Source organism: Eleutherodactylus coqui, chromosome 6 (assembly GCF_035609145.1).
Source record: "Eleutherodactylus coqui strain aEleCoq1 chromosome 6, aEleCoq1.hap1, whole genome shotgun sequence".
In the NCBI taxonomy this organism is placed as follows: Eukaryota; Metazoa; Chordata; class Amphibia; order Anura; family Eleutherodactylidae; genus Eleutherodactylus; species Eleutherodactylus coqui.
The window spans coordinates 86,811,040-86,835,081 of NC_089842.1; the positions used below are offsets into that span (position 1 = coordinate 86,811,040).

Sequence of the window (24,042 nt, forward strand, 5' to 3'; positions counted from 1 at the left end):
CCTGTGTGAAGCCTTTCCATAAATGACATCATATTACACTAATACAGTTCAGTTCACACTTTTGGTAAGGGCTTGCAGTATATGACTGAAGTTGGCTTGTCTCATCCACCCCCTTACAAGTAATTGCCAATAAAGCCGCTTACACACGGGCAGATATTTGCCACGGAATCTGCAGTCGGCGTCCGCACCGCGGATCCACAGCACATACCGCCTGTTACTTCCTATGGAGATCTGCTGCTTCATACACACAAGCAGAAATCAATTGTGATTTCTGCTCGCGGAGGAAAAATCGCAGCATCCTCCATTTTGATGCGGGATCTGCACAGATGGCTTCCATTGAAGCCAATGGAAGCCGCCTGCAATAAACATTGCAGACAGTTCGTGGATTCTGCGACGGCGCAGGGAAAAAGATTTTGAAAAAAAAAATCTGTACCGTGCATGTGCGACAGCAAGCCGCTGGGTCCATCCGCAGTACAGAGAAGACAGTGATAGAACAGGTACCGGCAGACACCACTGCTGCCAGAGCCGGATTCCGCATGCGAAATCCGACTCGGCCGCGTCCAGGCAGCCTTTTTGTCAGTAAAGGAGCTAAGGAAAGCTTAGTATCCAAGAGCTGGGTATATAACCTTAAAATTATACCTCTGAGAGAAACTTGTGCCAATAAAGGAGAGATAGTAACGAGTGAATATTGGGTATTAAATATATGTAAGGGGGATTAGAAGAGTTAACCCAGCATATTCAGATAAATGTTATAACAGTTAGAGTGGAATTATAGAGATGATGTAGGATACTGCAGGTTATTAGACAAATGTTATAACCACTAATGTTTATTGAGGAAACTGCTATATACCCTAGAGCTTAGCTGGTAAGTAAAGTGTTAATGTACATTGAGAAAGAGTGATATACTGCTAACGTTTAGTGGGAGAAATGCTAAAGCGAGTAATGTTAAAGGAGTTATCCAAGAAGCGCCCGTCGGGTACATCAGGGTTGGAGTGGAAGCACTACTCCGACCCCTGCGTAATGACCCACGTTAGTAATTGCAAGTGCAGCTCTAATTGATTTCAGTAAGAGCTGTGCTTGCAATTATGAACATCAACCACTATACAGACAAATGGTCTCTGAGGCCTTAGTCAGACGGGCGTTTTTTTGCGCGATTTGCGGATCGCATGACGGATGTGCATCCGCAAATCGCGTGACCGGTGCCCGAAAATCGCCCGAAAATCTGCTCCTAGCCGCGTTTCATTAGAAACAGGCCGGAGCTGTCCAGCGCATTGCATTCAATGGAGCGGCAATACAGCCCGCTCCATTGAAAGCAATGCGCTGCGGGCGAGTGTGGGATGAATTGTCGGGAAGGGCTTAAATATATAAACCCTTCCCTGCAATTCATCCAGAAAAGTGGTAAAATAAAGAATATATATATACTTACCTGCTCCCGGCAGCCGGAGTTCCACGCGGCCGGCCTGCAGTGGGTGTGAAGGGGGTGTGAGTCAGACCTGCCCCCTGATTGGCTCAGCGCTGAGCCAATCAGGGGACAGGTCTGACTCACACCCCCTTCACACCCACTGCAGTACGGCCGCACGGAACTCCGGCTGCCAGGAGCAGGTGAGTATGTATATATTTTTTATTTTAACACTTTTCTGGATGAATTGCAGGGAAGGGCTTATATATTTAAGCCCTTCCCGACAATTCATCCTGCGCTCGCCGGCAGCCCATTGCTTTCAATGGAGGCGGCTGTATTGCCGGCTCCATTGAATTCAATGGGCAAACATCGTTCTTCTCTGCCACAGCTGTTACAGCTGTGGCAGAGAAGAATGATTTGTCTTCTATATGTTCTCAATGGGGTCGGCGCTGCTGCCGCCGGCCCCATTGTGCGCATATAGAGAAGAGAACAGGAATCGCAGATCGCAGATAGGTGCGATCTGCGATTTCTGTTCTATAATTTATCGGACGAGCGCATAAAAAGCGCTCATGTGTCCGATACCATTGCAAAGCAATGGTTTTATAAAATCACCGGACGCATGCGCATGCGCAAATCGCGGCAAAAAACGCCCGTCTGACTAAGGCCTGATACTGTGGCCTCCATGGACTTGTGCGAGTAGTTGAAATCCCAGACCCAGGAGTGTACATCACCATGCTTGGTGGACCATGTATGTTTGGTGGACAAATAATAGGACACATTGCAAAAAGACTAAATAGTCTCTATATGTAAGATATCTCTCCTAACACTTGCTAGTAACTATGACACTCTTTACATACTTATACTATAGTTGCCTGGGTAAATATTCTATCATGCCGATACCAGATGCCATTTGACAGTGTATGCGTATCGGCAGCTGATTTCAGCAGTTACAGCGCTGCCCCTCACCTTGTAGTGTGTTGGACACTAAATAAGTAATGTGGTCACTTTTTTGAAGATGGATATATGCCTTTAAAACGTGTATTTGTTGTTTGTCACTAATCTGCCTAACACCCTGCAGTATTCCTGATTGGCTGTGCATTCCTTTATTCCCATTGGGCTTAGTAACACCCAGCAACAGCTTGATGATTAGAGGAGATAGCTCTCTGGGGTTAGAGGAATGGCTCTCCGCTTTCCGTTGGATAGGTAATTCCAGTCAGAGCAGAATGTCAGTTGGGAGTTGAAAGTAAGGAGAATTGGAGTTCAGCCGTTGAAGAGAGAGGAAACAAAGACAAGAGCAAGAGAGAGAGAAAAGCCAATGTGGCGAGAAGAAAGAGGTGTGAGCACACAAAAAGGATTACATCCGAGATAGAAAGAAAAGAAGAATTAGTTTATGTAATAAAGGAGGAATAAAGAGGTAGAGGAAGAAGAAAGGAGATATAAAGCAAAAGAAGAGAGAGAGAAACTGGAAGGGTAAAGCAATGCGTACAGAAGTGTATTCCTGTATTTACCTCATGAGTGCGTACAGATGTGTGGCCCCTGAACTAACTTGTAAAACCTACCTCCAAAGAAAATAATGCCAGCAAGAATGCATGTTTATTTATTGAAAATCCACCTCAGTGAATACATTGTTAGTTGGTCACACCACCCACCATATGCACTAAAGCGTACCACACCACACTCTAGGGGAACGAACCATTACCTATTTCATTTAAATTTAGCCATTTTTATCATTATTTTGTCCAGAACAGGTCTCAGCCTGTATACGGCTGGCGTCACAAACCTTAACATTTATTACCACTGTACTCTGCCCAACTGACTGGTAGCACCAAAGTGTAAATGCCAAGCAATGAGCACAGCTTTTCACAATTATAAACCCTTTTAAATGCTGCTGTCAATTCTAAGAGCAGCATTTAAAACCCCCAAACGATGACCAGGGGTCCCGTACGCCCCCCGCAATGAGATCGCAGTGAGCCGTGCAGGTGTCATGGCAGCTGGGGGCCTTGTCATGGCCCTCGGGAATGGCTTGGTAGACTGCCTGCTGGATTGCAGTATGATGTAATGCTATGGCATTACATCATACTGCAAGAGCAATCAAAGCATCGCAAGTTTTTGTCCCTTTTGCGGACTAATAAAAGTAAGAACAATAAACTTTTACTAATTATTAGAAAAAAGTAATAAAAGTTCAAAAAATTTTTTTTTGCCATATTTATAATAAAATAGTCTAAATAATAAATCAAAAATACATCTTTGGTATTGCCGCTTCCGTGAAAGTCTGATCTATCAAAGTAATGCATTATTTACCCTGCATGATGAACATTGTCAAAAAAAAAAGAGCGCCAGTCTCCCTGTCACTCAGAAAAAATGCAAGAAAAAGTGATCAAAAAGTCATATGTATTCCAAAATGGTACCAGTGGAAACTACAGGACATCCCGCAAAGAATGAGCATTCTCACAACTATGCCGACGAAAAAATAAAAAAGCTATTGCACACAGAAGATGGCGGCAGAAAATAATTTAAAAAAATGAAATATCTTTGAAAAAAATACAAGTAGTGCAGCAAAAAAAAAAAAAAAAACGATATAAGATTGATATCGTAGTAATTGTACTGACCCATACAATAAAGTTATCATGTTTTTTTGTTGCAGTTTGTGCGCCGTAGAAACAAGATGCAACCAAATATGGCGGAATTTCATTTTTTTCTATTTCTCTCCACTTAGAATTTTTAAAAAGTTTTTCAGTACATTACATTGAAAAATGCAACTCATCCCGCAAAAAGCAAGCCCTCATACAGCTACGTCGATGGATGAATAAAAGAGTTATGATTTTTTAAGAGTGGGGGGGGGGAACGAAAATGGAAAAACGAAAAAAAGCTTGGTAACTAAATGAAAAAGCACTAAAAGCTTCTACCCCTTTCGCTTTTCCTCTCCTAATCACTTCCCCCCCCCCCCACCCCATTCCCCATTCAGGCTGACCACTATAGCATTTTTAGATTGATGCATATGTATTTATTTAACTACTATCGATGTCGCGGTACCATTGTCCATTCTATTCAAGGTCCTGTATAGAGATGAGTGAGCGTACTCGTCCGAGCTTGATACTCGTTAGAGTATTAGGGTGTTCGAGATGCTCGTTACTCGTAACGAGTACCACGCGATGTTCGAATTACTTTCATTTTCTTCCCTGAGAAATTTTCGTGGTTTTCTGGCCAATAGAAAGACAGGGAAGGCATTACAACTTCCCCCTGCAACGTTCAAGCCCTATACCACCCCCCTGCAGTGAGTGGCTGGCGAGATTAGGTGTCACCCGAGTATTAAAATCTGCCGGCCCACGGCTCGCCACAGATGCGTTCTCACTTAGCTGAGGGAAAGTGCTGTTGATGCCGGGGCTGCTATAGGGAGAGTGTTAGGAGTGATTTTAGGCTTCAAGAACCCCAACGGTCCTTCTTCTCTATATGCGCTCAATGGGGCCGGCGGCAGCAGCGCCGACCCCATTGAGAACATATAGAAGACAAATCATTCTTCTCTGCCACAGCTGTAACAGCTGTGGCAGAGAAGAACGATGTTTGCCCATTGAATTCAATGGAGCCGGCAATACAGCCGACTCCATTGAAATCAATGGGATGCCGACGATCGCGGGATGAATTGTCAGGAAGGGCTTAAATATATAAGCCCTTCCCTGCAATTCTTCCAGAAAAGTATTAAACTAAAAAATATATATATACTGACCTGCTACCGGCAGCCGGAGTTCAGCGCGGCCGTCCTGCAGTGGGTGTGAAGGGGGTGTGAGTCAGACCTGCCCCCTGATTGGCTCAGCGCTGAGCCAATCAGAGGCAGGTCTCACTCACACCCATTCAGTGGGTGTGAAGGGGGTGTGAGTCAGACCTGCCCCCTGATTGGCTCAGCGCTGAGCCAATCAGGGGGCAGGTCTGACTCACACCCCCTTCACACCCACGGCAGGACGGCCGCGCGGAACTCCGGCTGCCGGGAGCAGGTCAGTATATATATATTTTTTAGTTTAACACTTTTCTGGATGAATTGCAGGGAAGGGCTTATATATTTAAGCCCTTCCCGACAATTCATCCCACAGTCGCCCGCAGCGCATTGAATGCAATGCGCTGGACAGCTCCGCCCGATTTTCGGGCGATTTTCAGGCACCAGTCACGCGATTTGCGGATGCGCATCCGTCATGCGACCCGCAAATCGCGCGAAAAAACACCCGTCTGACTAAGGCCTAAGTCAGACGGGCGTTTTTCGCGCGATTTGCGCATGCGTCCGGCGAATTTTTATCGGACACATGAGCGCTTTTTATGCGCTCGTCCGATAAATTATAGAACAGAAATCGCAGATCGCACCTATCTGCGATCTGCGATTCCTGTTCTCTTCTCTATATGCGCTCAATGGGCCGGCGGCAGCAGCGCCGACCCCATTGAGAACATATAGAAGAGAAATCATTCTTCTCTGCCACAGCTGTAACAGCTGTGGCAGAGAAGAACGATGTTAGCCCATTGAATTCAATGGAGCCAGCAATACAGCCGACTCCATTGAAAGCAATGGGCTGCCGACGATCGCGGGATGAATTAAATATATAAGCCCTTCCCTACAATTCATCCCGCGATCGTCGGCAGCCCATTGCTTTCAATGGAGTCGGCTGTATTGCTGGCTCCATTGAATTCAATGGGCTAACATCGTTCTTCTCTGCCACAGCTGTTACTGCTGCGGCAGAGAACGATCTTTACGCTGACAGTGCGGGAGGGGGAAGGGCCCACTCTTGCCGCTATTGTGGCTTAATAGTGGGACCTGTGAACTTGAGATGCAGCCCAACATGTAGCCCCTCGCCTGCCCTATCTGTTGCTGTGTCGTTCCCATCACTTTCTTGAATTGCCCCGATTTTCACAAATGAAAACCTTAGCGAGCATCGGCGATATACAAAAATGCTCGGGTCGCCCATTGACTTCAATGGGGTTCGTTACTCGAAACGAACCCTCGAGCATCGCGGAAATTTCGTCCCGAGTAACGAGCATCCGAGCATTTTGGTGCTCGCTCATCTCTAGTCCTGTATAATTAAAGTTGGTTGAAAGAGATCACATCATCTCTTGAGAACAGATGAGACTCTATGCACCTTTCAGTGGAATTCAATTTGCGTTCCAAACCATGGCCATTTTGGGCTCAGAAAGTCACACGAGATAAGACCGTGACGTCCACCAGGCATCCAGTGCTCCAGCCAGCACAGACCGCAGCGCCCTTCTGCTATTGGTGGGTTTTATCCCCTTATATTGTCATTATTGTAGGCTTGATAAAAGCGTTATTATATGCCGATACCAGTTGCCATTTGACAGTGTATGCCATACCTTTGGCTGAGGACCGGTTGTTTGCTGTACTAGTCATCCACCTCTGGTTTGGTGTGCCTGCCTGTACCTGCTTCCTGCTGCATATCTGGCTTTTATCCATTGTATCTGCTGTCCACTGCATATGTCTTATTAAAGAAACCTCTTGAAGGAATATTCAAAGCATTCCTGGATTTACGGAAGGGGAGCATTCCTCCCTATTACAGAGTTATAGAGTTTAAAGGGACACTCCCCTTTCCCCCCTGAAGTAAGTGATATTTTATTATCTACAAATATCTCTGCCCACCTAACGGTCTCTTATCCTATTGTCTCTTGGTCACTAAGTGATTAATGGGACGGTGCCTATGCATCAGCGTTGCAGTACTCATGTTCTGCTGGCAAGAAAGTCAGGTACCCAATTAATAATGGTTTGTACAATTTGATACAGCTATAAACTTGTTGAATTAATAATTTTATGCTACACTGGATTTTATAATGTGATACTAATACAGATGCATTCTGGTCCATACACGTCTTTGGATGTTTCTATGAGCTTGATACATGTAAAGAATGTTCCTGCTGTAAACTCGACCCCTTTGAAGTATTAGACAAATGGGACTACTTCTATCCATGATCTGAGTCTGGTATTGCAGCTCAGCCCCATTTACTTGAAAACTGCAGTACTAAACAGAGCCCATCAACAAGGGTGGCGCTGTTTCTGAAGAAAAATAAGCATGCTGTCCACCGGTCAAACTCCCATCCCTAAAGACAACTTTATCACTGTAAGTGCAATAATTCTTCAACACAAATGTAAGCTTGTATAACACAATCTTTATTACTGTATTACAATTTATTTTAACCAAGTAGTTCCTGAAATAATTTAACTACTACATAAGCAGTGTATCATCCCTATATTTATAATCTACAGTATATACCATTTATTTTACGTGAAAGCCCTTTATAAAAGTTTAAAAGTAACTTGGATCTGAGATATGATTTTTTAATGTAAACAGGTCCAAAAATCTGTACTACATAAAAGACCTATATAGGGATGGCCCTCCTTTCTTGTTACAGCCTTCCTATTCACAGTCACAAATAATTAAACTCAGACTGCCTGCCACCACCACTAGGGGGAGCTTACCATGTATCTATGCAGCTCCCATTAAAGGGTTACTATTTGAAATTTTAGTGTCAAGTGCAGACATATTTAGATAACAAATCCAGTAGTACGTACCTGGTGCATTCCTATCTCTGTTGTGAAATGGACACCACATGACCCCTGCCAATCTGTGGTTGCAACATCACCATTCTAAATTCTTGGCATATGGTGCCCAGGATGGGAGCGCTGATGCCAGGCGAAAGGGCGGTGATACTGCAGCCTCTGATTGGCTGAAGTGGTCATATGGAGTTAGTTTCACAACAGAGACTTGGAGGACCACAGGGCTGCAACACTGGAACGCTGGGGCTGAGGATGGGTAAATTTTAAGGCACTCACCCTAAAAGGTTACAATTGCCTTAGAAATAGGAAGCCTGAGATTGTAATGACCTCTAATCGCCAGTTTGAAAAACTGCAGTCAGATGTGTACTGTGCATTGATTGGCTGCCAGGAGGCCACATGTTTCGAGAGTTCCCAAAGGTTCTTGAGCGCAATATAAAGTAATTTTATACAGTGCCAGAAGAGGTGAGCACAGAAACGTGTATAAGCAGCACAGGACCTGCTGGAGTGAGCTTGGACATGGAGGCTGCTCTGCAGCAGTTGAAGGAAGTTGAGCACAATAGCCTGCAGGAGAAATGCATGTACAGCAGCCTGACCTAGGGACACTGAGACACCTCATTACACTATTGAAGACTGCCTAGATCTGCCAGAGGATCGCAACAAAGAGTGTCAAAGCCCACAGAGTAGCTGCCAACCGAGGGGCAGCAATCTGCAAGAGAGAGTTTTCAGAGCTGTGCTACAGAGCCAACAGAGCCAGACTCCAAGAAGGACATTAAGGAGTTCATCCACATCAGGTTGGAAGTGAGGCTATCCTCATTAAAAGCCACATGGTGTGCACACCAATAGTAACTTGTTACTTATACAACAGGCCTGCTGTCAGGATAGCAAGATGAATATTACTCTTTAGGACAGTTGTGTAGTGGCCTGGAAGGTCCTCCAGGGTAGCCACACAATCATGAGTCCTGTAACACCTAGCTATGTGCTCCTAGAAGGCATTGAGAGTGTCGTACGTCAGAAAGACCCTATCTTTCCGCTTTCTTCTCAAGCTTAAGCCAACTACTTGGCAACAGCTGGCTGCTGATTGGCTGCTTGTCATACAATCCCTGATTGATGGAGGGGAAAGGGTGAGAGCCAATAGCGGGAAAGTGAGCAGGGCGAGGCAAGATGTTGGGAGGAGTTTGGAGAGAAAGTGCGGAAGTTAAGACAGGAAATGAAGGAGGAGTTAGTGGGAGTAGTGAGGAGGTAGTCGTCGGAGTAGGACGTGAGAGGAGGTGCATCCCAATGTGGAGAGAATTAACATTGTTCACAGTAGGAAGCAAGAAATTATAAGCTTCCAAATCAGGTGCAGTGTGGAGGAGAAAGATTGGGACCCATCTACACAACAGTGCGTTGCACGAGCCCCTGTTAAAAGTAAAACCAGGGAAGTGAAAGAGGCTTTACTCTAAAAATAACTACATTACCTGCATAGTAATCTTCAAGAAATCAACCCCCAATAGCTACGACTGTGGGGATTCTTAATAAATAACCTTTAAATGAAGAGAGAGAGAGAGCGAGCTATAAGTTTAAATTGTATTGTACTAAACTGGAACTTGGAGCAACGTTATTGTCTAATGTGAAGCAATACCTCTGCCATTACTGACGGACTATACGTGTTGTTTTTCTAAATGCTACTAAAAGCTGAAGTAAACTGAGTACCTCCAGTTTTCAAATCAAAGCTAACGGGACTCGTGTCACTTTTTTCTTCATTAATCTTTTGAGTCTATTAAGGAAGAGGTACTGGCGTCACGTGACAAACCACCGTTGATAATTGCTAACTGTAGTAACCCTTTTGCCACTGTGCGGGACCACTTGTTTACCTGTGGTCTCACATTGGCGCACCCTGCTCAGATGCTGCAGTTGCAACTGTAAGTAGATTTAAATATTAAGCAGCAAGCTGGGACTGGGACTTTTATTGGAATCAAGCCAGGAAACTTATGGACCCTAGTATTAGAGTGTCTTCAAACTTCCTCAGGATTCCACAGAGAGTATTTTGTTATTCACCAACTGTGTTTAAGTTGCAATTTGTGCTTCTATTAGCCTGTGGTAACGTTTAAAGGCAGTAGCAGGCCTGTGCGTTAACCATTTTAGATGTAGTATGAAACATTATTTCATGTTGCACATAAGGTAATAATAATCATATCTAGAAAGCTGTAGTTAGGAGTGCGTAATGGTATCGGTAAAATTGGTCTGTGTCCCGACATCATACCATTAGTTATTTATTTAAAATAAAGGTTTTACATATTTTCTATTAGCCTGTGGTAATGTCTTAATGCCGTAGCAAGACTGTGCGTTTATAGAGATGAGCGAGTATACTCGCTAAAGGCAATTGCTCGAGTGAGCATTGCCTCTAGCGAGTACCTGCCCGCTCGAGACTGAAGGTTCGGGTGCCGGCGGCGGGCAGGGAGCTGCGGGGGAGAGCGGGGCGGAACGGAGGGGGAATCTCTCTCTCCCTCTCTCCCCCCGCTCCCTCCTGCTGACAGCCGCTACTCACCGCTCCCCCGCGCCGGTATCCAAACCTTCAGTCTCGAGCGGAGAGATACTCACTAAAGGCAATGCTTGCTCGAGCAATTGCCTTTAGTGAGTATACTCGCTCATCTGTATGCGTTAACCATTTTATATGTAGTATGAAACATTATTTCATGTTACACATAAGGTAATAATAATCATGTCTAGAAAGCTGTAGTTAGGAGTGCATAATGGTACCAGTAAAATTGGTCTGTGTCCCAACATCATATCATTAGTTATTTGTTTAAAAGGGTTTTATATATTTATAACTGTCGTCTGCATCGTATATTGTAACATGTGATGCATACCACTCCTTGCGACAAGGTACTGTTGGATTTGTTATTTTAACACATCTGCATCTGACATTAAAATTTCATGTAGTAACTGGATACCTGCTTTAAACTCAATAATAAATCTGCTACCCATGTCCTCTTCTGCTCCTCCTAGTGGCTACTGCAGGCAGCCAGAATTTAATCATTTAAAGCAGAGGCTCTGAACATTTATAAGTACAAGTCATATAATGGTCAGGAATAGTGTTATTCCTCACGTAAACACATTACAACTTATTCAAAGTCACCTGAAACAACATTTACACTTTTTACACTTTATAGATTCTATAGCTATGAATGGAGCTCTATATCAGAAAGAAGGGAGCTCTGATCTCTTTAAAGATGTATTGTCAAATTAATCAGCACAGAATTTTGGCCATACAAATAAAATATTCATCAAAGGTGAACATTCACTTCATATTACTTAGAATATATAGGTTTTTCTTAATAAACCTCCTAATGCACCAAGTTATACACCTGTTTGTCTCTGTCCACATGTGTTGAAGGTTCTGTTAGCAGGCATGCAGTAGTATTTGACCTGTCAGAATGATGGACACTGACAGACGTCCGTCATGTGACGAATATGGCACCTCGTGATCATTAAGGCCTTTGAAATAAACGGCGACGCAGAACGGGCCCGAGAGTTACAACTCTGTTTCTGCTCTCCAGTCTCAACTGGTTAATCTCTGCTTGCAACATATCAGCTTTTCTCTTAAATCCTTCATTCAGCAATTTTTCTTGGTCCTGCAGAGAGCACATTGGATAAATTTATTCTGTTAACTTGTCACTAGATTTATTAGACATTAGAAACATGGGTCCATGGTGTTCAGCCTCCCCTCTATGTTAAACAGCATCCAACAGGTAACTATAGATTTTTCATTTGTTATGCTGTCTTGGATGTAAGAAACTGGCACCATAATATGGAGCCCCATAGGAAAGATTAAAATACCATTATGGCATCACCCAGGACAGAAGAGCATGCTGCTTGCTCTCCCCTCTACATCCCTTTCGTGACCTTTAGGACCCCCAACCCCACACACCTTGTTTGTTAATACAGTTCTGCAGATTGTAGTCCTGCACAAGTTCTCCTATACGATAGCCCACGGCCACATGAAACTACTGTGCCACTGGTTGGCCTGTGAGAAACATGTAGTGCTATATTTCCCATTAAGCATTGTTCACTAAAACTAATAAGTGTTGAGCGAACAAAACAGTTGAACCCTATTTTGGGTCGAACTTTGCTAAAAGCCCTCTTCAGCATAAATCCAAACCTCGGCAGTTCATCTTGGTCAAATCCACCAAAATTATTTCTTCTTCTCCTCATTCTTCATAAATCTATGCACTATGTAAATAAGGGGTTAAAATTATTAAGATGAAGAAACTCCCGCAAACACAGTGAGAACAAGCAAACTAAATGCAGATGTTGTCCTTGGTCAGCTTTGAACCTAGGACCCCAGCACTACAAGACAATTATGCTAACCACTAAGCCACCATGCTTGCTCTTTCTTCTTCCTCCTCCAGAAGAGGAGGCATAGGAGGAGGAATAGGAAGAAGAAGCACAGTGGCTCAGTGGTTAGAAACCTGACCAAGGATAACTTCTGCATGGAGCTTATGTTCTCCCTGTGTTTGTGTGGTTTTCTTCTTCATAGCAATCACCTTTATTTATATAGATGGAGAGTAAGAAGTACTTTTATGGCTCTTAGACACTGTTATACATCAGTTTCAGTAGTGCAGTTCTGCTTCTATTCAAACTGTACTGAATGTTTTGCCGAAGTTTGACAAACTAGCCAAACCAAGATTTTCAACAGTTTGCTCAACACTAAAATAATCATTACCAACAACTACTTTTTTACTCTAAAATTCTCCTGTTAATCAGGTCAGTGCGATCTATTACCTGCAGCATCTGTGTTATCAGCCTTTGATTTTCTATCTTGAAATTCTCCCTTTCTTCACTCATTTTCTTTTCCAGCATTTCGGCATGCATCTTGAATCTTTCCTCTTCATTCTTCTTTAGATCCATGTTAGCCTTTTCCAGGATCTCCTTCTCTCGTGCTGCAGCTTCTGCCTGTGATCTCTGCTCTACAGAAACAAATTGACATTTTTGATAATTCTCTGTTAGTCCTGTGGGTTTTGCTGTGTGCCAACAATGTGGCCGCACTGGGTACCATCCTCATTCACCTACTGGGAGACAAAGCACAAGTCAAATGCCATCACATAGCATAAGGTCCATTGTATGGCATCTACACCTAGAGGAGCACTGTATAGCACTAGCTGTTTGAGTACTTTAGGACACTTTTTACCTGGACATTTTGTAACATGATATGGGTAATACATGTATTATTTTTCTGGAAACTGTATGGCACTATTTATCCTGGTAGCTCTGTGGCATTATCAAGGCTTTACATTTATGTACATTAAATGGTACATAATGTAGCACCTTTTCTATGGATACTTTATGGCAATGTTGATATGATATAGAAACTGTATTTACATGGATACTGTGTACATTATCTTGGCATTATGCAGGGTGTTACAAAAAGATGGATCCAATTTCAAAGCAGTGTAGTGGATATACATAATATCTATACTTCAGTAACAGTAGACATACACTTTCATTTACCTGTAGCGGACATTCTCCCTCATATATCCTTTATATACTATACATTCTTTATCTTCTATATACCTATGAAAGTATTTTTCCATCCCTTGTTTACTATTATATATATACAGTATATATATATATCTTTTTATATCAGATGTTATATCCACTTCCTCATACAAGAATATACAGTGAAACTCTCTGTTTCCCGATTCCTAGCAGACTTTAGCAGAAGCAAGCCAGACACATGAAACGGCAGCCCTAACATCACCGCTTTTAGAAAACGCACTAGGTAGCATAAGCAGTTTACGGGAAATATATGCAAATGATCTATGCAAATAATTACAGGAAATGTATGCAAAGAGTTCAAGTCATAACCTCCAATCATACCGGACCATCACCACGTGGTACTTAAGACAACTCGCTCATCCCATCTTGCCCCCCTCCTGACTGATGCCATGTAACGGGCAACGCCAAGAACAACAGATGACCGGATCCAGGAAGAACCTTAAAGAGCTTATCCAATTATCTATCCATACGTTTTATCTCTGCAATCTTTGGCCTGACAATAAAGGGCAGATATGTTAAATTCTATAAAAGAGGCTAGGAAGCAGAAATGAGGAAGTTTTCATATACTGAACTTGTGTCAGTGTGATTATTTCAGGAAATAACGGTGGACACGGATGCACGAGGCACACTTAGGACCTGGCGGGCCCAACCGAAAAATCTGAATGCGTTAAGATAATTATCTATACCTGTGTGGCCAGCTCCAGGCTTGTTCGTGTGCTCGTGCCCGATCCGATCAGTCTGGACCCATCAGACAGGTATTTTAAGTCTCGACCATGTCATAGAACCTGTCATATTTTAAAAGGAATGGTTTGCATGCCTGTTTCCTGTTGTCTGAGATAGTACTGGTTAACTGGTGTAATCAATAGGCTGCCCAAGGGTGGGCCTGTGTAAGGACTCCACTCCTGGGAGGTGTGCGTATCAGACTCAGGAGGGCAGGAGAGGCTAACAGATGGTCTGAGTAGGGACTCCAACCCTGGTAGGTCTGCGTATAAGACTCGGGGGTACAGAAGAGGCTGTCAGACGTCCAGGCTGAGGCAATTCAGTCTGGTGTATCCCGAGGGCACAGTGAGACTAAGCCAGTTTTACTAGTGCTCTGTTTATCTGTGTGTATGTCCCACCTCTATGTCCTACTCAAACTGTAAAAAGGGATTGTTGGCAATGTGAACGCATTGGCTGGGCTATAGCCAAGATTGATGACTCGTACACAGCGGTTCATTGTGGGTTTGGAATTTAAAGGTTAAATGTGCATTATTGGATCTCTTCACGTAAAGACAGATTGCTAAACTGTGTTGCTGCTGAATTGTTTAAAAGTATAGGATGTGATACATTGTGCCCATTGGTAACAGAGAGAGAGGATCGATATGTGACAAGAGATATTTATAGTGTAAGAGTGTGAATGTGTCACCTATAGATATATAGGAAAAGGTGTATGATACTAGGTGGATAGATATGGATGTATATGTATGTAAATATATACACAAGGTTAACTGAGATTGCTTTTAGTAAGAGAACGGCTGCTTGCTCGAAGCTGCTGACTCAAACAAGCCCCCCCCCCCCTTTCCTTACTTCCTCAAAATCATGGAGGGAATGATGTGATACTAAATTTAAGTAGATTTGTTGCTTTAATAGAAATAGAAGGTTATAATGAATATAATGAATTATACTGTCTTAGAAGGCAGGAAAGATAGAAGTTTTAAGGTACATTCTTACTGGTGTCTAAAGTCACAGATGGACGTTCAGTGATGTACTAAAAGCAAGTTCATGGAGAATCTGTGACAAATAAGAACTACTGTTATTTATATGTCTTGATGTTATGTAATCTAACCTTTATTGTACGTCCTTCATACAAGTGTAAAAAAGTTATACCCCACTCACATCCTGTGGGGGCTTTTTAAGAATACAAGGGTTAAACAATGCAGGAAATGTTGTGTTGCCAGAAGCACCTGGCATATGTTTTATTAACTGCAGGGAATAGTTAAACTAAATCAACCTTGTTAAGTTTGTGTTTCACATTTACAGAGAGATAATAGAGTTGTTTTGAAAAGGTGGGGGCTGTTGCTCTCGGACTTCATTTTAATGCAACAAACTGCATAGTCCACCATGCCCACCAGAAAATACATCTATGTTTGCCAAGTCCCGAAATTCAATTGTAATCACATACAATTATAGGTGGTCACTACTGTGACCGTAAATTTACAACATAGTAGTTACATATTAGACGTTAGAATTTCCCTGAATGTCAGTCAGGGAAAGAGAGGGGGGGCTGAAATGTCACTGGTACCCACACATGCCAAAGACACCAGCGTTTAATATAACAGTTTAACTGTATAACAGTTTCAGTAAATAAGGAGATAGAATAATATCTCAGTCGCTCAGCAAACTTTTCACACAATTTGTCAAAAACAGCACTCATTCACCTCACCCCACTTCTATGTCCTGTCCCGATTGTAAGAAAGGGTTATTATTAACCATAAGCACATGGGGTTGGGAGATCTGTAAGCAAAATAGCTCATACCCTGCCCACCGGTGTGGCTATGGTCCACTGGTTGAGGGTCATTGTTCACATATATATGTTTACCATCTTACCTTCTGGTGCATTGGCCATATATATGTTTACAGTTTGAATGTCCACGAGTGGATACCACTGTCTGTAGGTAGATTATTAAACTGTGTAGTTTCAGAAATCCAGGAGACTCTAGAACGGGACACACTGTGTCCGGCATCCAAGGATAATCCTATGACTATAAATCTGGCTGCCATAGATGAGAATGAGAGGCAGCAGACATTGTATCAAGGTCAATTCTTACACCCTCCAGAAAAGTGTGGGCAATCAGGAAGCGATAGAAGCAGTCATCAGTATTCAATCAATTTTTTTCTGTGTACGGTTAAAATGGCATGTTTGTAATGTATACCAAGTGTATTACTGGGAATTACTAACAGAACTGTTATAAGAGTAAATTAACCACGTTCTCCCTAATACTCTTGTCTCTTTGTCTCTTCCATTTTGTGTTATAGAGTTAATGTACATTGTGGTCTGCAGAGGAGAAAGGAGGGGCTGTACGGGGAGAATTTAAAAAGAGGAACTTGCTGGGAAAAGCATTAGTACTACTGCACCCAGCGGTCCCAGGGTAGATAAACTAGCAGACAGAATAATATTGAACAAATTACGGGGAGTTAGGCATAGATCCAAGTTAAGCATAGAAGCTAAAGAATGGGAAACAAGCAAGTAACGATAAGGGCCGGCAGGCAGACTTGATCCGTGTTCTGGCTGTGATGAAAGTAAATTGTGTGATGCAGATAAAAGTTTTTCTCCCCCCCTCTTCATAAGACTTTACTTGTTTGTGATGTGAATTCAAAGACTGCAAACTTCGAGTGAACATATAAGGAAGTAGGTATACAGCCACAATCAGAGGGGTGGGACTAGATGATGCAAAAGTACGTAATGGGCCATCCCTCTTTAGTCCACAAATGAGGGGGTGAGGATTTTGGATAGCTAGAAAAAAAAAGTTTTTGTCTCAAATTTGATAAGACATTGCAGGCAGGATTAGATTAATAATGAATTCACTTAAAGGATATCACATTTCAAATATGGATAAATGTTTGTAGATTATTCTGTCCTGATGTAACTCATGTCTGTTATTGGCGCTGACATCTTACAAGCCTTATCTCCATCCATCAAATTTGGACTGGATGGATCGGTACGGGTTGAGACCTCAGATGCCAGTTTAGAAGAGTTTTGTAAACTAACTGTGCTCTTAATGGAGCTGGCTCATGTGTTTGTCCTGACAGCTGCTGCAGAAACTCAGTTATCCGAAGGGCCTGACTAGAGATGAGCGAGCGTACTCGGTTCGGGTGTTTTTGCACTCGAGCACCGCTTTTTCTGAGTAACTGACTACTCAGATGATAAGATTTGGGGGGCGCTGGGGGGAGCGGCGTAGTGGAGCGGGGGGTAGCAGTGGGGAACAGGGGGGAGCCATCTCTCTCCCCTCCCCCCGCTCACCTTTGCAACCCTCCACCGGCACCCCCCGAATCTTTTCGACCAAGTAGTCAGTTACTCGGAAAAAGCGGTGCTTGAGTGCAAAAACACACAAACTGAGTACGCTCGCTCATCTCTAGTCCTGACAAATGGTGTGCCGCCTCCAAGACAGACATAGGGAAATTGAATATACTCCCTATGATGGTATATCTGAAACCAGGATACACACCCCTGGGTCAAATAGTATCCTCTTAGTTTCACAAAAAAAAAAGAAAAAAAAAAGGGGTAAAGGGGACAAGTGTGAGACTTGGTTTGAATGGGGGCTTTGCACGTGATACGTTCTCCAGCAGACACCCCTCTTTTTGCAGTCAAGAAAATATGCTGAAGGGTCAGCCAGACACCTACCGCATGTAGCTGCTGTGTGTTGATGATTTGGAAGCCTGCCAACAGACCACAATTTCACTGTTAATTTTTCTTGCAGAAAATGGCTGTAAATCCTCCAAAGACAAACTCCAGTTCTGCAAAACAAAGGTTATTTTCCTAGGTCATCGCTTAGCCCAAGGAACTAGACATCTGACAGAGGGGCGAAAGGCTGCTGTCCAGGCCATACCCGTACCTACATCCGTTGCCAAACTCCACACCTTTCTGGGCCTTGTTTCATACTGCTGCCCATGGATCCACTCTGCTTCCTTTTTTTATGCAACCGATCTATGACTGTCTTTCAATCATCTCTTTCTCTTTCACCCCTGAGGCAACCTCAGCTCTCCATTCCTCTGAAGCAACAGTCAACTTTTATACTCTCCTTCTCAGCTCTCCAGCCTTGGATATTCCCAACTACACTCTACCCTTTACTCTTTTCTGTACCTAACTTTCTGGCCATTTCTGGCTACTTGGATACTACTCCATGAGGCTGGATCCAGTGGCTCGAGGAGCTCCTTCATGTGTTTGTGCGGTGGCAGCAGTACAGGCAATGGTTGACAAATCTTCTGAGTTGGTATTTAACTACCCCATAGTGGTCCTTACCCCTCATGACGTCCAGAGCATACTCACGCAGGTGCAACCCAAGCACTTATCTCTGGCCTGTCAGATCCGGCTACAATGTGTTCTTTTCATGTCCCCCTAATATTTCTTTCCAATGTTGTACTACCTTGAACCCGGCTACTCTTCTTTCAATCGAGTATCCCGGCTCAAATGGGGGAGGAGGAGGCATAGGTGATCTAGGTATTGCAGATCAGCTATTTTAAAAAATTTTTGCAACAAGATTCTGATCTATTTGAAATAGAATATCAGCATGATTGTCTAGCATGGATGCAACAAAAAACAAAACAACCCCCCCCCCCACAGTTATTGGAACCCACTCTTAACAATGCATATTTTGAGTTTTCTTTTGTACATGGTATCAGGGTGAGGATTGATGACTCCAAACTGGATATGCAGAGGTCACACAACAAGATGTTCTAAAACAGAAGCTCAGCCTCCGCATGTCTCAGTGCAAGAAGCGGAACTGAAGGCTCTCACTGAGGTGAGTAGAGTGCAGAAGGTAAGATGGCAAACATTTACACTGATTCCTGGTATGCATTTGGCATAGCTCATGATTATGGCCCAATATGGAAGGCCAGACAGTTTCTTACCTCACTAGGACAGCCAATTAAGAATGGTGCAGCGGGGCAGAGTCTCATGGAGGCCCTGCTTCTTCCTGACAAAGTGGAGACGCAAGAGGAAGAAAAGAAGATACTAACAGCATAAGTCAGTGACAACAACTTTGGACATTGACAAAAACTTTGGACATTACCAAAAAAAAAAACTTTGGACATTGACAAAAACTTTGGACATTGATATGCTAAGGACTTTACAGTTACAAACAAGCAAGGAAGAAAAGCAAAACTGGACTAAAGATGGGAGCAACAGAACAGGACAGCATATGGCAAACAGTCAACAGAATGTGCCTACAACGGTCCCTGTGCCTCATGATGGCCCAGCTGGTACTATGGTGGCAACCCCAATATATAAATCTTTATGTATTGGGATTTGGTGGGCCTTACGGGGAAATTTGTTAATTCAAATGCTTTAAATCTGTTTTGATTCAACTATAGAAGTGTACGTACAATTACGCAATACTATTAGGCAATGCTTATATGAAATATCTGTTTTTCATAACTCTGCTGACAAAGATGGAATTTAGCACGTAACCAACATGTATAAATATATTTGACCGTCCAGCTGCATGCATTAATACGGAAGTAAAAATTAGACGATCAACCGCACCTGAGACGGACTACCGCTTTCGGTTACCACGAAAATCCCCCAGCGATTTTACTGGAAACAGACGCAAATAACATGGGCGGTCTATGCTATTACTAACTCATGACGACACAGCCAATGATTTCGGTGGGATACGAAATGGTATCTGCCCCATCTCATCTGCTACCACGTGATGGGCCATACCAGATGACCGGATGAAGTAAAACGCTTATCCAATAATCAACCAACACGTTGTGTTTATGTAATTCTTGCCTGCCCCAAAAGGGCTGTTTTGATGTGCCTTATAAGAACCTGTTACGCGCCAAGAATAAACAGGAAGTTACTTTTTCTCTGAACTTGTGTCAGACTGAGTGATTTCTAGGAGATAGTGCGCACTGTCCGATACCTTTGATCAATCAATCTGGAAGGGTGTGATCATTCCTAATTGAGTAAGGCGTGGTTCCACAAAGGAAGGTTCCACGACAGCTGGTGGAGAATGCGGGCAGCGTGATCGATAGGATCCAAAGAGCCCGGACACAAGACACGGACCAAGGAGTCTAACGCGCGCGCGAGTCGGAGGGCTCCCCACCCGACCAGAGATGTTATCAATATAACTAATATGTGCATGCCTAAATTAAGGAGCGGGGAAGATATTCTACGAGCTTGCTTACTGGCCATTCCCACTCCAGTAAATGTATTGCGATCAATTTATGCAATGGTACATGATGATGATGATGTGGGGGAAGACGATGTGATACAAGATAACACCTTCATTAACATATATGAATATTGTCCCTACTGTGAGGCTGTAGAGCACGCTGACTGGTCCAATATGACTGAGTTCCAGGTCAGAAATGTCTCACAGGCTGAGGTATGTTACAACTTCACATGTAATCCACGGTACATTGGGAAATGTGAGAGGGGCCAAGTGGTCACTAGTGATTCCCGAATACTTTGCTCCCGTACTGAAGAACAATGTCAAAAGATAGTGACTACCATGTCTTGTGGAAAGGTAGTTCGGAGTCTCAGCCACTCCAGACATGTCAAACTACCAGTAGGATGGGTCCTGTCCTGTGGCAATTTAACATACACATATATCCCTGCCAACATTACAGGAGGACCGTGTGCATTGTCCCGTCTAAGTATCCTTATGTATCAGAAGCCAGACCCCCCGGCACCCACACCCTCACCCAGGGATCGGAGGGACATCCACGGCCTGGCCGATAACTGTGTAGGACCACCTACTCTACTGAGTTTCTCAGAGCACACTGCACTAGCTCTCAGCATTCTAGGCACCCCCGCATTAGCCCAGCATAACACAAGAGTAATTAACGGCTTAGCTTGTGACATGGTAAAGGGCCTAAATGCCACATCCCAGGCACTGGACCTACTACTCTTAGATGTACAAAACATACGAAGAGCCACCCTACAGAACAGAGCCACCATTGATTACATCCTTATGACCATGAACCACGGGTGCGAAGAGTTTGAAGGGATGTGTTGTTTTAATCTCTCTGACAACTCTGCGTCAATCCACCAACAGATCAACCGCCTGAGAGATCTAGCCACCAGTATCAAACAAGGAATGGATCAAGGGTGGTTTGACTGGTTGACAGGGTCCTGGTTTGGGCTTACTCTGATGAAGAAAATACTAACTGTTTTTGTTGCCATTGTAATGGTTCTAATTTCTGTTTGTTGTTGCATACAGTGTATCCCGGCCCTGGTGTCTACCTGGTCCACCTGTTTCTCTATGATGTCCGGCAGTAGGCCCACTGTCAATGCCAATGTTGTCATGACAGATCCAGAATATGATGATGTTGACCCATCCTATACCCCCATGAGAGCAATGGCTCCAGTCTACAACACATTACAAGTCTAGAGTCAGCGGTGGGGGTGGGATGGAGCAGGGCGAGTTTGGTGAAACAGATAGTTTCAAGGGGGGTCTGTGGTGGCAACCCCAATATATAAATCTTTATGTATTGGGATTTGGTGGGCCTTACGGGGAAATTTGTTAATTCAAATGCTTTAAATCTGTTTTGATTCAACTATAGAAGTGTACGTACAATTACGCAATACTATTAGGCAATGCTTATATGAAATATCTGTTTTTCATAACTCTGCTGACAAAGATGGAATTTAGCACGTAACCAACATGTATAAATATATTTGACCGTCCAGCTGCATGCATTAATACGGAAGTAAAAATTAGACGATCAACCGCACCTGAGACGGACTACCGCTTTCGGTTACCACGAAAATCCCCCAGCGATTTTACTGGAAACAGACGCAAATAACATGGGCGGTCTATGCTATTACTAACTCATGACGACACAGCCAATGATTTCGGTGGGATACGAAATGGTATCTGCCCCATCTCATCTGCTACCACGTGATGGGCCATACCAGATGACCGGATGAAGTAAAACGCTTATCCAATAATCAACCAACACGTTGTGTTTATGTAATTCTTGCCTGCCCCAAAAGGGCTGTTTTGATGTGCCTTATAAGAACCTGTTACGCGCCAAGAATAAACAGGAAGTTACTTTTTCTCTGAACTTGTGTCAGACTGAGTGATTTCTAGGAGATAGTGCGCACTGTCCGATACCTTTGATCAATCAATCTGGAAGGGTGTGATCATTCCTAATTGAGTAAGGCGTGGTTCCACAAAGGAAGGTTCCATGACAGCACACAGAAAGATGCACCAATCAAAAGCAGCAATGACGTCGACGCTGAACGAGAATGGGGGACTCCTGGGTTCTCTGTAGCTGCTGCATCATTTGTCCAGTTTTGCATGATCTGTGCCATATGCAAATCAGGACAGAAGTAAAGGGGCCATATAACACTTGCCTAGACCACTCTACACATTTCAGAAATTGCAAAGTGACTACATTCAGCTTCCACTTGTTGGGAAGTATGAATATGTGCTTGTTGTTGTTGTTGGTGTCTTTTCAGGTTTGAGGCCTACCCTGTTACCAAGGTAAATGAGCAGGTAACTGCACAGAAGCTCATGAACGAGGTAATCTGTAGATACTGGGTACCAGAAGTGATTGAGTCAGACAGTGGTACGCACTTCACAGGTAAAAGAATGCAAGACATCATGTCTGCTCTGGGTATATCCCAGGCCTTTCACATACCCTACCATGCACAGAGTAGTGGGAAAGTAGAAAGAATCAACGGTACTCTGAAATTTAAGATACAAAAGGCAATGGAGAAAACAGACTAAGTGCCTTCCATTACCCGGTTCCTCAGTTAGGTACATACCTAGCAGGAGAAGAAAAACTAAGCTTTAAAAACATTGTGTATTTAGAACACTGTCATAGGTTTTTGCTAAGATTTTGCTTTATTTTATCTACAGTGAACTCTGCTCATGCCACTCAACATGTCAGTGTTACAACGCCACTGTTCCCGCTACCTTGCCGCCTCTGAAAAAGGGAAGTGGGAATGATCACCTGATAGTTTTTTCCTTTCAGATTGATAGATATGATTATGCACTAATTAATGAAACAGGGGATTCAGTCATGTTGATTAGTCATTTGATAGCCCTAATTTTACACTCTGTGGATGAATCGTGGTATGGTCAAGAAGGCAGGTTCTGCACAAGTTATGTAGTGCTTACATGAAGTAATAAAAGCCAAACCTCTTCTAACCTAATGCCCCGACAATATAGATGCTTCAAAGAACAAACTCCCACACCGAGCAAAAAGATAAATCGAGATCCCAGGTGGTAGCTTAGACTTCCACGTGTACAGAGATGCCGTACTGGTACCTATGAGAGTACCAGATGAATATAAAGCCAGAGATCAAGTCAAAGCAAGATGGGTCTTGTCCTGTGGTAATTTGACCTACACATATATCCCCGCCAATATTTCAGGAGGGCCATGCGCACTGTCCCGGTTAAGTATCCTTATGTACCAAAGACCCGATCGCCATGAACCAACACTTAGGTATTGGAGGGACATTCACGGTCTCAACAACAGTTGTGAAGGACTGCCCACTCTACTGAGCTTTTCAGAACACTCTGCACTAGCCTTTAGTATTGTGGGTACCCCCGCATTGGCCCAATATAATGCAAGATTGATTAATGGCTTAGCATGCGACATGGTAAAGGGTCTGAGTACTACTTCCATTAGACATACAAAACATTAGGAAATCTATCCTGCAGAACAGATCCCCCATAGACTATCTCCTTAGAGTTTGAAGGGATGTGTTGTTTTAACCTCACCGATAACTCTGGATCTATCCGTCAGAAAAGTAACCAACTAAAAGATCTAGCCACTAGCATCAAACAAGGAGTGGATCAAAGGTGGTTTGATTAGTTAATGGGGTCATAGTTTGGGTTTTCTCTGA

General features: G+C 43.4%; 1 protein-coding gene across 1 annotated transcript in view; it reads right to left on the reverse strand.

The window, feature by feature from the left end:
* Window positions 1–11,410: 11,410 nt before the first annotated feature.
* Window positions 11,411–24,042, reverse strand: part of LOC136633636 (guanylate-binding protein 4-like) — a 38,207-nt gene continuing 25,575 nt past the window's right edge. The window contains exons 9-10 of the mRNA XM_066609394.1: window positions 12,705–12,889; window positions 11,411–11,554 (exon numbers count right to left, since the gene is read on the reverse strand). Coding sequence (XP_066465491.1) covers window positions 11,411–11,554; window positions 12,705–12,889 — 329 coding nt within the window. The remainder of the gene's footprint in view (window positions 11,555–12,704; window positions 12,890–24,042) is intronic.